General features: G+C 32.4%; 2 protein-coding genes across 2 annotated transcripts in view; one reads left to right on the plus strand and one right to left on the minus strand.

Moving 5' to 3' along the window:
- The window catches only part of Indy (tricarboxylate transporter protein I'm not dead yet), a 38,488-nt gene extending 37,239 nt beyond the window's left edge, over positions 1–1,249 (plus strand). The window contains exon 15 of the mRNA XM_089708655.1: positions 118–1,249. Coding sequence (XP_089564781.1) covers positions 118–402 — 285 coding nt within the window. The 3' untranslated portion in view covers positions 403–1,249. The remainder of the gene's footprint in view (positions 1–117) is intronic.
- Positions 1,250–3,866: 2,617 nt separating this feature from the next.
- On the minus strand, positions 3,867–14,594 carry LOC149478672 (uncharacterized). The gene is made up of 7 exons (XM_089708688.1): positions 14,443–14,594; positions 14,334–14,380; positions 14,037–14,101; positions 7,563–7,661; positions 5,000–5,190; positions 4,406–4,543; positions 3,867–4,020 (listed from the first exon to the last, which is right to left on the minus strand). The coding sequence occupies exons 1-7, from the start codon at positions 14,527–14,529 to the stop codon at positions 3,883–3,885; spliced, it is 765 nt and encodes a 254-aa protein (XP_089564814.1). The 5' UTR covers positions 14,530–14,594; the 3' UTR covers positions 3,867–3,882.
- Positions 14,595–16,450: the final 1,856 nt, after the last annotated feature.

Genomic DNA, 16,450 nt, shown 5'->3' on the forward strand with positions numbered 1-16,450 from the left:
CACATATAGATATTAGAAAAATTCTGTAACAAAAACTACAATTTTTTCCTTACAATACATTTCTATTGAAGCTTTAAATCATATTATGGATGTATTAAATATATTTTCTACTTCCAGGCTGTCGGCGGAATCGGGCCCAAAATCATAACTACCCTCATCGTCTGGGGCGCTTACCCCACATGGGGGTCACTTATCTTCAAACCCTCCGACATCGCGGGACTCAAACCCCTGACCCCCACGTCCGCTATGGCCCAGAACTTGACACTCGCCTGTGACGTCACCCCCAACACTTTGGCCCATGTTGGACAATTTAATTGCTCAATACCACATAACCCCTTGTTATTAGCAAATAATGCGACCTCGGGATTATTAAATGGACTGTTTTCTTGTGTTAAAAGTTAAATTTTGAGGGTTCGAATTTAGATTTATTGAACTAGCTTTTCGCCCGCGGTTTTCTCGCGTATTTAAAATGTATCTCAGATTTTGACGAGCTTTTTGAGTGACTCAAATAAAGGTCATCAAATATTATGTTCATGAAAAATTTTATCAAATTATGTTCAGTGGATTATTATTAAAAATATAACATACGGAGAAACTTATTAGTAATTTAGTACTTACAGATTTTAATTTGCCAAACTTAAAAAAATCTTACTTATATATTTTTGATGGATAAATGGTGCTAAGAAATGATAAATATTTCATACTTTTACCTGCGAATTTTAAAACGAATTTGTATAATGTGATATTCATATAGAACAATAGACAATAATAATGTGCCAAAGTAGTGCGAATTTTGTGTTATTTAAATATAATAATATATCAAAATAGTGAAAAATATACAAGTTTCTTTATAAAAACTCAAAAAAATATGTTCAAAGTGTAAATAAATCATAATGCAGGAACATAGTTTTAATATTATCATTTTTATAATACGATATTTTAATTTATTATTTATTATAATTTATTTAAATTTAAAAAAAAATGGCGGGATTATTAATGTTTTGTCATTTTGACAGTTTAAAAAAGTAAATTGTCTTGGAATACCTAAGATTGATTTGAAGAAGATAATTTTTTTGGTTGAAATTTTTTATTTATTTTTTCTAATAGAGCGTGTTTAATTATGCTTGTAAAAGTGACAACAAAATGTTAATTATGTTATTGTCGATAATATTAATGTTGGCAATAAATTAAAAAATACATTATAAAAAAGGTGGGAAGAAAGATTGATAGAGAATCTCGTGAATCTCTTTATAATTTATTTTACCTCTACACTCATTAAAATAAATACAATGCAATAAAATGATTAAAAAATATATATTTATAATATTATGTTCCCTAAATATTAATTTCTTAATTTTTCTTGCAATAATCATAACGATTTAGCGACCAATTCTATTTATAGAAACACACGTAAATTGGTCCATCTGTTTAGGAGCGACGTATATATATTTTTATAGCACCTCATTAGCGGGTATACAAAATGGAGTTAACCAACTATATTTTATTTATTAATGTGTTAAAATAAAATGGAAACACGGGTGTGGATTTGGTGATTTAGTTATAAATTAGTTTAATGTTTTAAATATATCTGTAGTTCCTAGTAATAAAATAAGATTATTACCAACGGGCTTTATAATAATACTAGCTGTTCCCCGCGGTTTCACCCGCATTGCGCCGCTCCTGTTGGTCTTAGCGTGATGATATATAGCCTATAGCCTTCCTCGATAAATGGGCTATCTAACACCGAAAGAATTTTTCAAATCGGACCAGTAGTTCCCGAGATTAGCGCGTTCAAACAAACAAACAAACTCTTCAGCTTTATAATATTAGTATAGATAATGTTAATAACGTCAAACAGATACAACATTTTTATTTATTAAAAAATATCAAGTTTTAAATATCATATTTCAATTCCTAAATAAAATTTTAGTATCAATGTTTCTTTCGTAAAATAATTTTCAAATGACAGAGATAGTAAGTTTCTTTAACCTCAGCGAACAATTCATAAAATTGAACTGCCAGTAAATCTATCTTAAGCTTATAATAATTATTGTAACTGTATGACAAATTTTATTTAAAAGAAACGATACTTCAAATGTATTTATTATGAAAATAAAATTTAAAGCATTTTTTTTAAAGCATTAAAATATAAGTTTTGAAATTTACTCAGGGGAGATATTTATAATGAATAGCAATATTGTAATGCATTTACACTTAATACAATAAATATACAAATAAATAAAAATATACAATTTTCAAAAGTGCCTTTTTATCACAAAATATTGTGCCATTATTTGATTTAACTTGGTGACTCGTGATTATGTTAGTTTAATTTCTTTCTTTCACACACAATTTTCTTATTATAATGGATATATGTATATGGCTTATTAAATCTGTTTGAAAAGTATTATTCTTTACCTAAGTTATAAGTACTTACTGAGAAATTCAAATTATGTTCAAAGTAGTCACGAAACACGAACCAAAAGTTAAAATATACATTTTATATGATATTATGGCCTGCTTTTAATAACGAATATTGCATTTGTATACAAGCATTTTGGTGTAAAATATTTAGTTCCTGGTTTCAACGAGTAAGTGTAGGTGCAGGATTTACAACAGTTCGTATTTGTAAATAGATTGTATGTCATTTTGTAAATAATGGTAGATAGTGATATTGTTAAATAATTGTTAATAAATAAAATATATAAAATTATTTGTGTTTTATTTTGTATTTTATTAGACTAAGAATTCTGCATATGAATAGGATAATGCCTTTCTCTTTCAATTACCTATGTATAAAGTATTATTTCATCAAAATTGGTTCGAAAATTATTATATTCTAACTCAAGGGATAACATTTTGTCGAAAAATTGTGATAAGTACAAATAATTTGCTACCAATGCGACGGACTCTCGATTCGCGATCGCGGATTCTATCCCTCATCGTCTTGTAACAATTCATTATACCTACATAGGTATAATGAATTATACGCACATATTTACCTATACAGGTGTCCCACTATTGGTATACCTACTAAGCGTGAAGGGACTTGTAGTTTTGCATACACTGATCACGTAAAAAATACTTAAATAACAAAATTACGTCAAAAATTAATTTGCTAAATTTTTCCTGAAAATCCATGTTTTCTTCTCTAGCTTCGCGCAGCCGTCATATATTTTGTCTATGAAAAATTGAAAACATAATCTTAAACGATAGCTCACGTGCTGGTTGCAAAAATGGGCGGATTGCTTGTTATGGCTATACCAATGCCTATACCAAACCTATACACATAGTTTTAAAAATTCATCTATTTGAAAAAAAATGCGTCTGGAATTTTTTAAGTATTTTTTACGTACTCAGCGTATGCAAAATTATAACCTCCTTTGAGCTTAGTATACCAACAGTGGGACACCCTGTATGTATAATTATTATTATAGGTACGCACCAGTGTTATTGGTGTTAAAGTGTAGGTAACGGTGATTTCAAATTTACAATGACTTGCCTATTATTATTAGGTATGCTCAAATGTTAAAATATTTATTTTTCTAATAATTGCGTTGGAAATCGATTACAAGTCGGTGCCCGCGCCAGGCGACTTTGTTCGCTTAGAGTTTATGCATTATTGAATTTTGAAAACAAAAGTTATATTAGGTTACTTACTGAGTTTTCTTGAGTTAGGTTATTGGATTTTAATTTCATTAAAATCGGTGGTGTAGTTTAGCCATGAAAGGAAAACATACACCTAGGTTACAACATACAGGTCATTTAGTTGATAGGTAGTCCGAATTAGGTACATATAATATTATGTATTATAGGTATATCTTTAAGTAGGTAGGAATCTATGGACTAAAAATAAAACGCTCACAATTAACAATACATATTTTATTTCCTTATAAATTGGTGAATATTCGCCCATTCTGGGTAAATATTTATATCATGCCAAATAGCTCTGGACCATACGGTGACTGTGAACCAGACCACTAGAATCCCGATGATTGAAAGACCAGTGCCCGCCAGCATCTAGATAAAAAATATGGTAAGGGTTATTTTTTAAAACTTTTCTTATGAGAGCATTGCCACGATACATATTATTTTTTCATGATACTTTGCAGATTTGTTGAATGAAGTTTTGAGTACATATAATATATGGCTTATTTAAGTAATATTTTTGGATGTAATATGTAAATTTATTGAGAAGTTATAATTTAGAAATTAGGATCCTTTGTCTAAGATAAATATGTATTTATTTATACCTATCTATTGCAAATTGCAACCAACTTTATTCCTGCTTTTACAGACTCTCTGAATACAAAGATTTTCTACGAGCAGAAAAATATCATTTAAGACCTTTTATGATATTTAATTTACTATAAAATAATATTATTACTTGCTCTGTGAAACTAACCATTTTCTTACGAGGAATGTTACCATACGCTACAACCAGCGCGTTGGCAGGAGTTCCCGTAATCAAATGAAATGGGAGGCAACTAGCCAATACCGCACTTGACATCAAGTAGTGGGGATTTATTTTTAGTGTTATGCTCTGGAAATTTATTATTGAAGAGATGTTTTTATTGTTATATTAAATTTGTAAGTATCAACATTGGTAGTAAAGTAGTATATATATAGTACCTAGTGTAAAATTATAGCTTATGTATTTTGTACATAATGTTAATGAATTTAAATAAATATGTGAAACCCATTATGCCAAATGTTTCATTATTCCACGTTATCACTTTACATTCAAATCAAGCCTTTAATTTCATTCATAAAGATGCTAGAAAAAATTTGGAAATAGCTTGTAAGTTGTATAAGTATTCAATATACCTAAACATGTTTCTCTGATCAATTTTCTTTACGAGTAGGTGAACATTCTTCTGTACCTCGTTAGGCTAGTAATTTTTCTCACTCGGAATCGAACCTACAGTTACCTACATCATGCCTGCTCTTACGTAAATTATGCAGTCAATATATTATTGCATTCATTAAATGCTCTCACCACTCTAGCTATATGCGGCATTATGCAGTACACCAAGCATGAACTGCTCACAAATTCCGTTAATATTTTGCACATTATTATAGTAACAAAGACAGTTATGGACGTCGGACCTTTAAAAAAGAGTAGGAACTTTTCCAATTCTTCAAACATACCACTCTCTTTTAGTGCTTCGAATATTGCATCAGTACTTACTGAAATATGATTTTAAATTATATACTACTCTACTTAAAAAAAATTCCATCCTGTATAATATTTATGATTTTCGTGCATAGCTCAAAGTTATTACAAAACAACAGATATAATATTTGTAAGATGTTTACCTATTTACTGAATAGAGATAATATGCCCTCTGTTCTACAATTCTATTATAGTCAAACATAAGAAAAATCAAAGCAATAAATATCGCAAAGCTTTTTTGTCAATATACAGGGTGTCCCATACTGTTGGTTTATTAAGGAGGTTATAGTTTTGCATATGCTGAGTACGTAAAAAATACTTATAAAATTCCAGACGTAATTTTTTTTCAAATAGATGAATTCTTAAAACTCTATGTATACACCCATAACAAGCAACCCGCCCAACTTTGCTACCGGCACGTGAACTATCGTTTAAGATTATATATGTTTTCATAATCAAAATGCTCACATTAGTCAAGCGGTATAATTAGGGCATGCACCCGGGTTTACCCGGTTCCGAAAAACCCGGGTAAACCCGGGTTTTTTGATGATCTTGAGAACCGGGTCTGAATAGTATGAAACCCGGTTCTCCCGGTTCCGACCAAAATATTAAAATATAAAGTATTATTTATATTTTGCTGCATTATTTTAACAAATTTATTGTATCTGGCAACGTCAGACTCACGTGCATCGCGAATTTTCGTGCCACGCCTCAAACGTGGCTCCGATTGGTTGTCTAACCTTAGATGCTATAAGTTTCCTACGGTTGTATTACCAAAAAAAATTAGGCTTCGAAAATGACAAAAATTAGGCTACAGAAATATTTTATTAGATTTCTCGTGAATTTGAAAAGCTGTTAATTTTACTGATTCATATTTAATGATCCAGTCATGTTTTTGTTTTTGGTATCAAGTTGAAATTTATATCGAATACTCAAGTCTTCGGTCCCTTTTATGTGAAAAAGTCGAACTCACAAGCCAAAGCATGAAAAGATACAGCCGTAAATGCTGAAAATTTTCGAAAATTTCGACATTCGCATGGGACTCAAAACCTACAGCTGGGTACTTTCATGTTTTTATGTGATATTATGATAACAAAAGCGCCGAGACAACCGTCAAAACGCTAAGGAATAGAATATGCTATCGATACAAATTGACATAAGCGTATTGCCGGGTCCAGACTGGTGAAACGTAACATGCAATGTAACACTCTGCCTTTCATTGCATGTTCGCTGCAAGCGTGGACGCAAAGCGCGCTCTTAACGCGCATTCACTACGAACCTCCCGTATTCGTGTTCCTTGCCCCTTTGTGTTCGTCGAAAAACCGACAAATCACTGATCGCTCCGCGCGCGGCTTGTAATGCTCGTAGCATGCGCGTGTTGCACAATTCGCGCGCGCAAGACGTCCAAACTATTTCGAGAAAAAAAAATTTTTTTCGAGATCAATGGATAAAAAAATAGGTTTTTCGTAGAAACGGTAGCTCCTAGAAAAAAATGTATTTAACCTTTTTTATAGATAATTTTATGATGTACAATTTTGGTTCCAGGTGATAGTATGATAAACTTACCGTCTCGGCGAAAATCGTAAAAAAAAACTATTTTTTTATTAATTGACCTCGAATTAATTTTTTTCCAAGTACCGTAATGACGGGAGATTTAAATATTTTATTTTGAATAAATTTTGGCAAGATTTGAATTTTGGTCGTGGTCGTCATCGTCGTTGGTAGTGTGACCGAACCATTACCAAAATATCATCAGCTTATGTCAATAATTAGCGTTAGCAATTTCTATTCCTCGGCGATACTGACGTTTGACTAAGGGCCAAGGTACTTTTATAAGACTGATAATTAATAAAGAGAAGTATTGAAATTTTGTTTCTTTATTAATTTTATAAAATAAGACACAAGCCGCGTAAAATAAAGGCCTATCAGGTACTTTTACAGTTACTTTTGTTTAATTTCGTATTTTTTCCGAAGTATTTTAAAAGAACCGGGTAACCCGGTTCTACCCGGTTCTGAGCTCGATTTGGAACCGGGTTTCAAAAACTTGGAACCGGATCCGGTTCTGCATGCCCTAGGTATAATATGCCGGCTGCGCGAAGCTAGAGATGAAAACATGGATTTTCAGGAAAAATTTAGCAAAAATTTTTTGATGTATTTTTGTTGTTTAAGTATTTTTTACGTGATCAGTATATGCAAAACTACAAGTCCCTTCGCGCTTAGTATACCAATAGTGGGACTCCCTGTATATGTTTAAATGTCTCTCTAAAACCTGAGAATGGATGGTCTGATTAAGCTTATTTTTATGTTGAAATGTTTTGGGAGTATTTATTTAAGTATAATGTAACACGAATAAGTATTACACACTATAAATAAGTTTTGTATTTACCAATCACGAAAAGTATACTCCACTGCACACTGTCCTTAACAATAGACCAAGTGAGGCATGTCTTGTAATCTTTGTTTGTAGACTGCTCGGATGCTGCAACTAAAAAAATTGTTATAAAAGTACGAAATGAAACCAGTTAACTCCTTTTTTATTTAACACCAGTCAAGCTTTTTGTATTATTAAAGAACTCAATCGCCTTAAAAAAAGAGCGTGTGTGCCGAGCGCACGTGTCAGAAGTGAAACTTCATTGGCAAGATTCAAAGTTGCCAAAAACGTCGCCTTACTCCATGGCGTGACGGTATTGCTATGACGCGACCTTGAAATATTAGGGCGTATTCAGAAAGAAAGCTTGAAACTTATAAGCGCTTATCGGCGCTTGTCATGTTCATATATTTTCCTGCGCGGGTTGACAGCACTGACAGGAAAATATATGAACATGACAAGCGCCGATAAGCGCTTACAAGTTTCAAGCTTTCTTTCTGAATACGCCCTTACTCTCAATGCGCCTGAAGAAGTTTCCCCGCGGCGATTAGCAATTTAAACGTTGATAAAATCACAGATAATCTATAAGTACTTAATATTATAAAGCTGAAGAGTTTGTTTGTTTGAACGCGCTAATCTCGGGAACTACTGGTCCGATTTGAAAAATTCTTTCGGTGTTAGATAGCCCATTTATCGAGGAAGGTTATAGGCTATATATCATCACGCTTCGACCAACAGGGGTGGAGCCACGGGAGTGAAACCGCGCGGAGCAGCTAGTATAATATGTATGTACTTATATAAAATGTTCTTAGATATTATACCAAGAAATAAATACCTATTTATCTACCTGATGAAGCACTAGTTCTCCGGAATATCCTAGGTATCTCCATATTTATTGGAATAATAAACAAAATGGCGACCGCAATCATTGAAGGTGATGTTATTTTAAAAATACTGTGAAAACAAAAATTAATAGGACGAATACAAAAAAGATTACTTCGTTCAATTATCAATGAAAATTAATAATAACGAATATTTTAGGAAGCATATTACATATCATGTAATCATGCCTACTTAATATGTATAATAAATAAGAAAATAACTATGTCTGTCTGTATGTCTCCAGGGAGATTGATTCTATACCTATTCAAATTATAGTCAAGTAAGTAAGTTATGAGGTAGGCTTAACTTACAATAATTCCTTATCGCTTTGATACACAAAGCTAGATAGAGCCTGTAAAGCCAGAGTTGCGATCAGCACGAGTGATAAAATCTGTAACATTTTAATTTTAGTAATCACTAAATTAACTTTTGACGACGCGGTTGGCGCAGTGGTAAAGTAACTGCCTACTGAGCCGACGGTCCCGGGTTCGATCCCCGGTCAGGGCAAATATTTGTGTGATGAACTCAATTATTTGTTCTTGGGTCTGGGTGTTATTATCTATATATATGTATTTATAATATTATATTTATCGTCGCCTAGTACCCACAACACAAGCCTTAAGGGTGCGTGTAAAGCAAAATTACCAATCTTCTATTAGATGATACGTGTAATATTCAAGACCAAATCTAAAAAATAAAATATATATCAAACTAGACGATGTTCAACGATTCTGTTTAATCAAAAACATAAAATATTAAAATTTACTCGATAAAAAAAAATCACCAAGTTAGCTCTAATTTTCACACTTTTACGTTTTCTACTTGACATGCCAGTAATACTTATTATGATTTTTTTTTCATAAACAATTATATTAAAACATTTGCAAGATATTTGTCAGAGCATTTTGTGTAATTACTTTTAGTTTTGGTTTTATCTGCGATAAACCACTTTTATCGTGACAAAACCAAACGTTTATCTCGAGAAAAAAAGAGCGCCAAAAGTGATTTATAACAAAATATAACAAAAACTTAAATAACGTAATATAACAAAACTTAAATAATCGTTAAGCATATACGTCTGAATTCCTATTATATAAAATATTTAATTGATGTAATTCATAGTTAACATTTTCTTCTATATCTCGAAATAACAATAAAACGCACGAGCCGAGCGAGCAAAGCGAGCGTGCCGCGGTAGCGGCCGGCGAGTGCCAGAAGCGAATCGCTTTTTAAAAAAGAAACAAAAATGGTCGCATTTCCTGAAATGGCCATCCACGTCTGGCCAGATCGACGATCTGGCCAAATGTGGATGACCAAATCGTGAAACGTTGACGATTTAACGATCTGGCCAAACTAAATTGGCCATTTCATGAAATGAGCAAATCTACGATATGGCTACGACATATCTACCATTTCATGGGATGATATTCTGCCCATTTTCTGATACTGGGAATTTAGCAATGTCTGAACATATTGGGTCTCCTCGTCAGACATACAAGTCGATGGTACGGATCCGTTTTGAATTCTGAAATATTAGGTATGATCATGGAAATACGACTACTACTAAGTCTTTGTAGCGATAAGGTCGCCTACTGTACATTGTTCTATTAATTGTAAACTTTGTAAAATGTATTCTATAAGGTTAACAATAAAATATTTTTTTCATTTTCATACATTCATTCATACATTCTTTACTTAGTACATAATATACTAAATTATCGTGAAAAAGTATTTTTATTGGTAACTACATATTTTAGTGATAGTCTTGTAATTGAAAAGTAAGAACACTGTTATTGTGGTTTCCACCTTTTTTAATTTTCCGATTTATTTTGTTATCACAATAGCTTTAAAACTTCAGTTTTCATTTATTAAAATTTTAATCTTATGAATATTATTGCTTGATCTTTTATTGAAAAAAGACGTGTGGCACTCGGGGACTGCCGCGGTAAAGCTATTGCATGCTATGCCTTCAAGCCACACCTCCGTGCTCGTCGGAGTGGGGAGCGTGAGGTTTTTCGTTACGCAATTTCTGGATTCGGTCCCCGCGCTCAAGGCCCGCGATAGAAGCTATGCAATAGCTTAAAAACTAGAGGTGACAAACTTATATTATGACTAAAAGCCTAATATTTGTGAGAATAAAACCTGAACATTCCCAAGAAATAGAAATTCATCCAGAAATACAGGAATGCCTGTAGCATTAGCACTCCGGGAAGGGTGAGGAGCATGAAATGAGGGAACTCCATCCTTGGTCCTAGAGGGAATATCCTGAAAACAGTTACTAGATGACTTAGTTTATATTTTTTACTAGCTGTGCCCTGCGGTTTTACCCGCAGTGCTCCGCTCCTGTTGGTCTTAGCGTAATGATATATAGCCTAGGTATACCTAGCTTTCCTCGATAAATGGACTATCTAACACCGAAATAATTTTTCAAATCAGACCAGTAGTTTCTGAGATTAGCAAGATCAAACAAACAAATTCTTCAGCTTTATAATATTAGTATAGATGAGTATTACTTTATAAAGTAAATACAATATTATTTAAAAAGGTGTGACGCTGGATTTTGTATACCTACATGTATTTACAGATGCTTGTAGTTTGTACTGGCTCCGCTCGGGTAGAAAATTATTGTAACTTTTTTTAAATTTATCATCCTAATTGAAGCGAAGGTAAGCCCAGTTAACCAAAAATCATTAAAGTCCTTAAGTAGATAACTAATAAATGTCTTAACTAATACGACTTTAGATATCTAACAAAATATATACTACTAGCTTACCGCCCGCGGCTTCGCCCGCTTTGTCTAAAACCTAATAAATTATATACTAAAACCTTCTTCTTGAATCACTTTATCTAATAAAAAAAACCGCATCAAAATCCGATGCGTAGTTTTAAAGATTTAAGCATACAAACGGACATAGGGACAGAGAAAGCGACTTTGTTTTATACTATGTAGTGATAATACACACGCATATAGAGCCTCTTCCTTTTTTTCGTATTGGAAAAACATTGTCGATTAGGTAAATGTACACCAGAATATTATAAGCCAATGAACTCATTAGCAAACACGTACATATTATATCGATTTATATCTATAATATGTTATAGTCAAATCCACATTTGTCACGTTTTAAAATATCAATATAAAAAAAATACATAATATTTTCATCAATAATGTGAACTGGGCCTAACTGGAAAACCAAAACATTCGATACCAGGCTATCATGAATGTACGAGAGAGTATTGCAATAAGGGTAGTTTTGTACGTGTATGCAAAAAAATCGAAATAATATTTTCGCCGTGTGAACTGGGCCGATCTGGAAAACCAAAACATTCGATACCAGGCTAACATGAATGTACAAGAGAGTTTTATTGCAATAAGGGTGGTTTTGTGCATGTGTGAAATATAAAGTTAAGGGATGCTTGTGTGAAAAACTTGTTTACGTATAGCGATTTTCTCGGTAGATAGGAAAATTTGTATTGCGTTTACATCACTACGTAATTATGCAATAATTGATAATGATTTTCGCTTTATTATTTCACTAGCTGTGTCCCGCGGTTTCACCTGCATTGCTCCGGTCGTGTTGGTATAAGCGTGATGATAATATATAGCCTTCCTCCATAAAGGGTCTATCTAACAGCGAAATAATTTTTCAAATCTTTTACAATTTTTCAAAAACAAACAAACTTCAGCTTTATAATATTAGTATAGATTAGTGTATCATTTTCGGAGATTATATCATAGAAATAGATAGATTGACAGATAGTCACTTTTGTAATTGTTTGAAGATAACATTTAAACGTAGATGCGTTCAACTTCAGTACTAGGCCTACCTATACCAGAATAAAACTGTTAAACAAACTTTTCAAAACAATTATTTCAACACTAGGTAACATACCTACACTTAATTATTAACACTTGATTGCCCTGTTGCCCCTTATACATATAAAAAAAGACGGGTTGCACTCCGCGAGTGCCGGCAGAAGTGAAAACTTGATTATTAACATTTAACGTTGAGCATGTTTGATATTTTGGAATGGTATCCGTCTTACGCTTTTTCGATCAGGTCACGTGTCCTGACGCGAGTTTAAGATTTTATACCCATTACTTACAGAAAAAGTGCTCAACGCCGCTAAAGAAGTTTTCACTACAAAAAAAAAAAGATTTTCACTTCAAAAATATATGAAGAAGATCGCGGAGGTAATTTAATTTCATATATTAGCGTTCCGTCACGGAATATTCGCGATGGAAATTCTGTCAAGTGTGGCGAAGCCCTAACTAGCAAGTTTGCAAACTGCGGAAAAATTGTAATCCATAAACACTGACGGATCATTTATCGTTTATTATATTATGTTTTATAAATAATTGTGAAATGGCATTCGATGGATCACACCTCGACCGCTGATTGGTTGAACGGATATGTTTATTGTTTACTTTACGATAATAAAAACAAACCGTATTAAAAGCGGATCAAATCGTACTGAATTTCAAAACAAAGAACCAGGTTAGGAGGAATTTCAAGAGATTTCCGATATGCACTATTTTCTCGCTATTTCGCGTAATGTGATCTATACCTTATGTTGAGACGGATATACTAAACGAGTGAGAGGAACGAACGGGGAGTGTCTATTGGAAACATTGTTTACATTACCAGCCTGAAAACCAAAACATTGTACCAGGCTAGCATGAATATGAAGATGTCGCTTAAGTAAAGATAAAATATATTTTTTACTAGCTTTCCACCCGCAGCTTCGCCCGCGCAGTCAAAGAAAAACCCGTAGTTCTCGTTCCCGTGGGATTTCCTATCCGGGAAATATCCCGGGATAAAAAGTAGCCTATGTCCTTTCTCGGGTATCAAAATATCTTTATACCAAATTTCATGCAAATTTGTTAAGTAGTTAAGGCGTGATTGAGTAACAGACAGACAGACAGAGTTACTTTCGCATTTATAATATTAGTATGGATTTTTATTGTACAAAGTACTTTCTTTTGGTAACGAATACACTTCGAAGTTCGAATTAAAAGACCCAATTTTTTTTTAATAGTGACAATTTAACCGACAACCTACAACTCAAAAACAGCGGTGCGATTTTTAATGATTTTTAGTTCACTGTATTTGTTTCCGTTTTTATTATGATAATATCAGCTTAATAATTAAAAAATATACAAATAAATCCGACTCTTTCAACATTTTTAATCCAAGAAGTAAAAAATCCACGCAAGCGAAGCAGCGGGCAAACAGTTAGTTTTATGATATGAATTAATTGTATTATACATATTATGCACTCACGTATCGCAGTATGCTTTAAAAATTTGATTTGTTTCATTACCGATGACTGTAGCCATAGCACCTTCAATTAGAATAAAAAGATAACCAATTACAGATTACTCTCTTTAGTTTACGCTCAAAGACCAAAAACCCTCATTGAGCGAAAAAATAGAAAAAAATACAATATTTTGCGAATAACATTTTTTTTGGAAGAATAGCAACGGTATTTGAATGCTATAAAACTAATTTTTAAAGATTGATAACAATTAGGTAGGTAGGTATTCGTTCAATGAGCGTTTTCGATCTTTGTGCATAACAAATCTATGTAACAAAATGAAATTCATACCTATTGATGATGAATAGGCGACACCGAGATAATAAAAAGTAACAATATCGCTAGGTACGAGATTTCTGTGGAAAATAAAACAAGATGAGTTAGTACCTACATATTAAATAATATGTATTTAAAATATGTGACTATAATAAGTTTACAACTAAATATCTATCTACTCCTATGATAAATGATACTCATTTACTCAAATAGAATTTGCACCTAGCCAAAGTTATTTGATTACTTACATATAAGTTTGCAAAGTATTAGTCTATTATTACAACTTATAGGAATTTGTAAGCTTTTACATACCGTCTACTTAGCTTGTTCGTATTTTCGTAGACTTCCACGATTCCTAGCTGTAAAAAAAATAATTATATACACAGAAATAAAAAAAATATGATAGAATAAAACGGCATACCTTTTCCAATTCAATTAGGATAGCTTTAACTAATGGAACCATAAGCGCACATGCAGTTATACTGTAACACCACATCGAAGCAATCATTGTTGTAAAAAACAGGAGAAAACTTAACCTAGAAAAAATATAAAAACATATAAACTTTTCACAATTTTTGCCGCTCTTTTCTCCGAAAGCTCGTCCGAAAGTGTCAAAAGATGGTCAAAACTCAAAAGATTATTATTTAAATATTTCCGCCGCCCGGAGACAAGTCTTTTTGACCAGCATGGTTGGAATACCTATATAATATTTGTGGAATAGACCCTAAACTTCTATCCACTTCTATCACATAGTGAAATATTAAATTAGGATGAGGTATGTTAAAAATAAATAATTACCTATAGTGGGAGCATCCAAAAATGATCAATACTTTAAGCGCAATGCGTTTATGTATTTTACTTTGTTCTACAGCTGCGATGAAACACATAGCGCCATATGATTCTAATAGAATATTATGTATTTTTATCTGTAACAAATATAACGCAACAATAAATTACCAAACTATTTAAATATACTACTTATAAATAATACATCAACAATACGTTTAACAAACATCAAAGGGTCATTTTAATTTTTTATGAGCTGCTTTGAGACTAATAAAGTTATCTTTTAAAGATATTCGTTCGTTGCTTAATATTTTGACTACTTTACTCACACTTCGCAGCAATATTTTATTAAATACAGATGTTACTAATAGCAATGCCAAAGATAACATTGCAGTTGCACATGGGTGCAAAACATTTGTAGTCCAATACACTGCTGATACGAGAAATACGTAAAATGACAGATAAGTCTGAAAATAAATTAAAGTGCTTCTTTAGGTACCTACATGCAATTATCTAAAATATAAGAAGATAAAGATTTGTTCTGATTTCTGAATACTCACATTATTATCTCCTGTAAATAGGATGGGGATTAAAATTATTGGACATAATAACAGAATCATGGTTTTATTGTGTTTTATAAAAAATCGGCTTAATTTGTTTCTGGTTGTTATTATAACAAGATCCGTATCACTGCAAATCAATAAAGTAATATAGGAAAATCGTCGTGACTCGTGAATGTCGTTGTAATTTCGGCTTATAAGGTAAAATCAATTATATCTAAGAAAAAAATATAGAAAATGTTACATACGATGCTGAAGTACTCATGATATTCCAAAAATATTCTAGGGTAATATTTTTTAAGTCCCTCCTATAATGATATAACGATTATTTAGCCATCTAGATCTCTATGTAATGTCTAGACAGCTGGAACACTAGAAAAACTTTGTAGTGTGAGGGTATATTAATATATAAACAACGAAGCATTTTATTACTTTGTTTTTGTCTTGAATACAGTTTATAGTACATTGCAATATATTTTGATACCCATTTGATTATGTCCACATTTTGGTCTACGCTGTTATGTATTCTGTGACCATGCGTTACAACTTCGCTAAGGGCGTATTCAGAAAGAAAGCTTGAAACTAGGGATGTAACGATACCGATACCGATACCGATATATCGGCCGATATATCGGCAAGCCGATATATCGGTATCGCCGATAATAAATCAACCGATACCGATATTTTTTTATTAAATTATTTCTTTTCTTTTATGTTTTTGCATTGTATTCATTCATATTGTTTTATTTCTGTTTCTGTAATAGTGTTAAGGAAGAGCGGAACCTCCTGACACAAGCATTTTATTTGCTTACTAGGAGTGTTCCAATCACAAATTTGTTTATGTAAAGGAAAGAAATAAATGATTTTGAATTTTTTTAATTTTTAACGTGATAACGTTTTTAAAATCGTTTTAGTCGGGTGACATGTTCATAAAGTATAAACTTGTGTCACACCAAAACCTCACGAGCGCGATCGCAGGTATAACGAGAGAGAGACGGACCGATCTCCCGTTTCATCTCGAGCGCTGCCACTGCATTATGTTATCACGTAAACATCTCGATCGTAAACCTACTTTACAAACAA

Source organism: Colias philodice, chromosome 21 (genome assembly GCF_061535455.1).
Source record: "Colias philodice isolate Cphi_HAF_F1 chromosome 21, ilColPhil1 Martin Lab GWU primary, whole genome shotgun sequence".
Classification (NCBI taxonomy): domain Eukaryota; kingdom Metazoa; phylum Arthropoda; class Insecta; order Lepidoptera; family Pieridae; genus Colias; species Colias philodice.